Source organism: Alosa sapidissima, chromosome 5, assembly GCF_018492685.1.
Source record: "Alosa sapidissima isolate fAloSap1 chromosome 5, fAloSap1.pri, whole genome shotgun sequence".
NCBI lineage: Eukaryota > Metazoa > Chordata > Actinopteri > Clupeiformes > Clupeidae > Alosa > Alosa sapidissima.
Window position 1 is genome coordinate 27,741,106 of NC_055961.1, and position 6,000 is coordinate 27,747,105.

Genomic DNA, 6,000 nt, shown 5'->3' on the forward strand with positions numbered 1-6,000 from the left:
TTCTGCGTAGGCTACTCAGCATTTACGATAGGCATCTAACACATATTATAAAATTATAAAAAGCAAAAAATACAGCCAATACTGCAAAATAAAACCAATAATGATGACTAGTCCAATTTCATTTCTGGCAACAAGTTTCTATGTTTCTTTTCAAGACACACTACAAAACATATAGCCTAATGGTTAAAGTAGCCTGATTCTATTAAAATCAGCAGGCTATTATTAAAGACAGCGTAAACTGGTCACTTTATGCTTCGCCATTAAGACCTAGGGTGATTGTTAAAACGAGCAGTAGCCTATATGAACCTCGTTACGAGGTTTTCCCAAGCGTTTTCCCAGTCCGCCAAACGGCGCGTTTATCTGATCATCATCTTAATTCTCATTTCCCCGTTTTATACAAAGAGCTACGCAAATAGAGGCTGTGTAAACACCCAACAGTCTTGCTACAACCGCAACACTTCGGAGTTCATATCAAGTGTGGCCTGGCTGCAAATTGATTCTCATCACGATCGCTGAAAGTCCCTCGGCACAATTATGGAAATGCCGTAATCGTCATTCCAGTACATTATTCGCATTCATAGCAGTGCGTGACCGCGAGACCAATCGCTTTTCCTACTTCTTTAATGACATTTCAAATACTTCCCGCAAGTTAAAGCATTAGGAAAGTATTCTCAAAGCTAACTATACAAGTGCACAAATGATTGTGTGAGGCTTACCTTTGAGGGCGATCCCGAAGATGCTGTAGAGGGTGAGGAACATGTGCTGTTTCAAGATCATATTGCCTCACTTCTATCCAACAGCTGCACTACAATAACCAGCACACTTTCTGCCCTCTTTCTGTCTGCGCTCGCTGAACGGGTTATCCAGGTGCAATCAGCTCGGGCTCCTGTTGGGAGATGTCTTCAGCGGTAGTCCCACCGCTTTTTTCGAAATCCACTCGTCGAACAAGAGACACGAGAGAGCTCGCTTTACGGCCAAGGAGAGATGCTCACTCCGCGCACACAGAGCTGAAAAGTACGGCTCTCGCTTCCAGCGCCCCATGGGAGCATGAGCTGGCAGAGTCCCGCCCACGCGTTTGACTGATGAGCAGTTAAACCAATGGCGTCTGTTTACAGTTTTTTCAACTGAACCTGAGTACTCATGAGACTGCTGCGCTTTGGCACTAGTCTACCACGCGCCACATGTGTTGTTCCTGAACGACGGTCCAGGTACACAAATGAGCAGTGTGTCAGTTGTTTATGTAGAAAGGATCGAACATATTCACATGCTGCGTAGGCTATGTATCGGATATGCGCCCACAGACAGATTGGGGAGAATAATGTTGATCGGTTTATTTCAATATGATTGGATGCGCATCAGTAATAATGCTTGCCTTAAAATAATAATAATAATAATAATAATAATAATAATTAACTAACAAAGAAATCTAACCCGTTGTAAACACAATGGACATATGGACTATAATTAAATGAATAAAATTCACAGTAGGCTATGTTGCCTGATGATCTTTATGATATGGCCATAGCCAACTGGGGGCGGTGGTAGTGTAGTGGGAGCTGGGCTAGCGTGCAGTAGCCTGAAAGTTGTCGGTTCAATTCCCGGCTTCCACCACTGTGCCCTTGAGCAAGGCACTTAACCCCAATTTGCTCCGGGGACAATGTGATCCCTTGTAATATAGCTGACATATGTAAGTCCCTTTGGTCAAGAAGTCTGCTAAATGTAATGTAATAATAGTAACTGACATCTGTGTCAAAGTAGTGTTTGAATGTCATTATCCAAAAGTTTCCCATCATCATATAAACTGATACAACTTATGATTACAAAATGCTTTCATAGCAGAAAACTTTAGCCAGAGGGTTTGCACAGTTCCAACTGTTTGTGTTGGTCTAATCAGAAATGAATGATGGCAGACATCAGAGACAGCCTTGTCCAAATGATTTCACACAAGCAGGAATGTTTCTTCAAAATGAAACAGAAAGAACACATGGCAATGTGGATACGCTATTCTGTTGATACTTTGACAAAATATCAAAACCAGTCAAAATTCTCACCTTAAGATTGCTCTGTTCAGACACAAAAATGGGGATGGAACTCCACTTTCAATGCTTCCATTAAGTTAAGGCATTATTTAAAGAATTGGAATGCAAATCCACAAAAAATTATGAATATTCAAATTCAATAAATTAATGAATGAATTTGTGTAATGGCATTACGCACTGAATATTTGTAAATGATTCCGACAGTGCTCTTGTTTATGACAAGAACTTTTTTGAATTGCACCACAGACCTGGCACCAGAACAGCATCCATTTCCACGTCTCAGATCTAAGGATTTTTGCAGGTTTTAGAAGGAGAGCCAGTCTCGTTTGCATCAGATTTCAGTGCAATCCATCCAACATCAAAATCTCAACAAGTGCCTACCTCCTGCACATGCATGCCAGTCACAAAGTGCCAAACCGCCATATGGCCCCAAAAGGCTAACCTTTACCAGAGGCCAAGATGAGAGATTATGAGGGGGAAAGAGCAAGTCAATCCCTGTTTGGGGACATCGATAAGGGAAATCCTGCAGTGTGCTGAAAAATGCTTGAGGCATTGACTCCTGTGGAATAGAAGTGTTCTGAATTTCAGTGCACTACCCGACCTGAGGGCCTTTCATAGGCAGCTGAGAGATGGATATTCCTAGTCTCCAAATGCAGTGCTCAGTTATTCGCGGGCATATGCAGCGTTCTCCTGAAGCTGGAAAACTGCCAAATATCCTGCCAAGTGCAGGAGGATTCTTGCCTTGATGAAACCCTCTGAAGTATCACATCGCAGTCAGAGGGAGGGAGGGAAGGAGGAAGGGGGGGTTCTTTTTGTCTCAAGCAGGGGAAAGTTTCTCCAGCTGCACAGCGATTGGTGGAAGCTGCTGGTGACCTTGTCAAAAGAGGCAAAGTTTCCAAGACTCGCTCGCTCGCTCATTACAGCTGGTGTATTGACAGCTCCTGGGTCTCATACTAATGAAGCAGCTTACAGCCTTAGTGTTTATAAGTGACTCAGCAGGAAAAAGATTTACCTCAACTTAAAGATCGAGTCAGCATTTATTTGCAGAGGTGAGATGTTTTCAAACCAAACATCTAAACAAATACACAGCATTGTTCACATGAATTGATCCCTTACCTCTCACTTAAAGACTGGTAGATGATTGACAGATGATTTCTGTCCCAGGGGCAGTAAAGGGCCAGTCATGGCCTACTGGTTAAGGCTTCGGGCATGTAACCGAGGGTTGCCGGTTCAATCCCTGACCAGTAGGAACGGCTGAAGTGCCCTTGAGCAAGGCACCTAACCCCTCACTGTTCCCCAAGCGCCGCTGTAGCAAGGCAGCTCACTGCTCCCGGTTAGTGTGTGCTTCACCTCACTGTGTGTTCACTGTGTGCTTTGTGTGTTCACTAATTCACGGACGGGATAAATGCGAAGACCAAATTCTTTGTATACGCAAGTATACTTGGCCGAGAAACCTGGCCGAGATTTACATTTACAATGGATCCCTGTCTTGATAGGTTAATTTGATTTACTTTCTCTTCCATTTACAGAAGACAGGGACCACTACAAAAAATTAAATTCTTTCACCGTATAATGTTATATGTTGACCACTGTTGGAATGTGCAGACTGCCGACTCTTTTTGGCATTACAAACAAGTTTCCTGAATTTTCGCTGTTGAGAATGTTACATCCTAGTTGGTCCACATGTCTGTAGTTGGTTATACAGTATTCAAATAAGACTGGTCAAAAACGTTCTGATGTATGAAGGGTCTCCTCCTCTCTTTGTTTTTGGTACCATATAGTGTCCAACTTGACCCGAGGCTCTGTGAGGTTTGCTGATCATGTGTGGTGTTCAATTAGATGTCAAGGACAAGTCTATGACGAGACAGCAAGTGGAGCTTCACGCAACCAGACTTGCTGAATAGTCATTGGCGCTAATAATCAGTGTTCAGTGATAGGCTGGTTGTTCAGATACACTCTCACAAACACTGAATATGAGGAGAAGCTTGAATAGCTTGTCTACATATTTTGCCAGGGGCTGAGAACAGTCATGCTTTGATCAAACATGTTCCTATATATTGTCCTATGCATTTATGCTGTCATTTCACCAGCAGCAACAGAACAGATGAAAGGCACACCACTAAGTAAGGGATAATGTATAGAACGCCGGTCATTATGGGGAAAATAAGTCCCGACAGGGCGAACCGGTGGCGCGTCGGGGTCTTGTTTCGCCCTGAAGGGACTTATTTTCCCATGATGACCGGCGTTCTATACATTATCCCGCTTATTATACGGCTACTTGCCAAAACGAAAAAATAAACTCCATGATATGTCTCTTTACACTTATTTGTTACCGTTTTGTCGTGGCTTTTGCTGAGAAACAAATAGTTCGCAACACTACTAAAAGAACATGATAACTCATACAACTGACAGCATGTGAGGCAAACATTTTTACTTTAAAAGGAGTATCATACTAACATGTCCTTACCACTAATCAATTAGGATGTACTACTAATGCCCATGTCAACTTTTTTGGATGACATTAACACTAAATAAAGGTCTCATTTCATCAAATAGTCTTCAGTAGTCAACTTTTTCTAAAGACTAACTGGATAGGCAATAGATTTGCATTAGATATTTTTCTCACTTTAAGTGACCTCTCCTTTTCTTCAGTGGCCACTGATAGATAAGTCTGATTGCCACGTATCCCGTCCCGAGCCTGAGATTGTCTGGCAGGACTGTCACGCTTATCACTTTGGTCCATTTTCCTGCGTTATCTCCTCACAATGCTCCCCTAAGTCGGTCTGAGACTCACAGGAGCTAATTGGCCTCTGAGCCCTCCGTGTGTCCGGCGCTCCCACTTTTGAATGAGATCCTCCTCCTCGTAATTATCCTTTGGAGAGCAGCAGCCGGTGCCAGGATGAAAAGAGCATGCCCATCGCTGAGTGAGCATGTGTGTGAGTGTCTGTGTGTGTGTGTGTGTGTGTGTGTGTGTGTGTGTGTGTGTGTGTATGTATGTGTGTTTGTTTGTGTGTGTGTGTGTGTGTATGTGTGTTTGATTGTGTGTGTGTGTGTGTGTGTGTGTGTGTGTGTGTGTGTGTGTGTGTGTGTGTGGGGGGGGGGGGGGAGTCTATATGTGTAATCAAAGCTTATTGGTAGAGAATCTGAGCCTGGCAAATGGGACAGTTATGGGGGGGGGGGGGGGGGTTGTTGAACGGCCTTTCAAAAACAGCAGATCAATCTTTATATCATTTTTATTTCTGTCTTTGTCATACTGAAAAATACGTTATTAAAATATGTACAGTATATGGTATGTATAGCACATCATTCCAAAGCTGTGAACTTTCCCAGGCTTAGAGGTGCAGAATGAATACATCAGCTGTGCAGAAGGATGTCTCTTTGCTTGGCGCGGTGTCTCTTCTGTCCCCAGCGGAGTCGCAGGCCTTTCCCAATTACGTTGGTGACATTTGTTTAATGTATCCCAAGGGTTGAGCCAGTGGAGGAGAGTCAGAGAGCCCTCAGACTGCCTCTGGCTTTGGGTTCCCTTCGGGTGAAGACCAGAGGAGGGAGGGATGAGTGTGAAGTGGGAGTCGGGTAGGTTTATATATATAAGTATATATATATATATATATATATATATATATATATATATATATATATATATACTAATATTGGCACATAGGGCATATGAGTGTGCCTCTTTCCGGCTCTTTCTCATCTCATTCTCTCTCTCTTTCTATCTTTATCTTGTTATCTATCTCTCAATTTATCTTATTTTATATATTTTGAACAAATATTCTTATGCTCTGTGATCGTGTGTGTGCATGTGTCAGTGTGTGCTTGTGTTTGTGGGTGTGTGTGTATATGTTTGTGTGTTTGTGCATGCATGTGTGTGTGTGTGTATGTGTGCATGCATGTATCCACATGGATATTTAGTGCCCCCTATTGTTTTTTAATAATAGTGTGCTGAGCACTCCATTTA

At 42.8% G+C, this 6,000-nt stretch overlaps 1 protein-coding gene across 3 annotated transcripts in view; it reads right to left on the reverse strand.

The window, feature by feature from the left end:
- The window catches only part of cadm2a (cell adhesion molecule 2a), a 225,229-nt gene extending 224,202 nt beyond the window's left edge, over positions 1–1,027 (reverse strand). For all 3 annotated transcript variants that reach the window (XM_042092897.1, XM_042092898.1, XM_042092896.1), the window contains exon 1: positions 717–1,027. In XM_042092897.1, the coding sequence (XP_041948831.1) occupies positions 717–777 (61 nt within the window). In that variant the 5' untranslated portion in view covers positions 778–1,027. The remainder of the gene's footprint in view (positions 1–716) is intronic.
- Between the last annotated feature and the right edge of the window lie 4,973 nt (positions 1,028–6,000).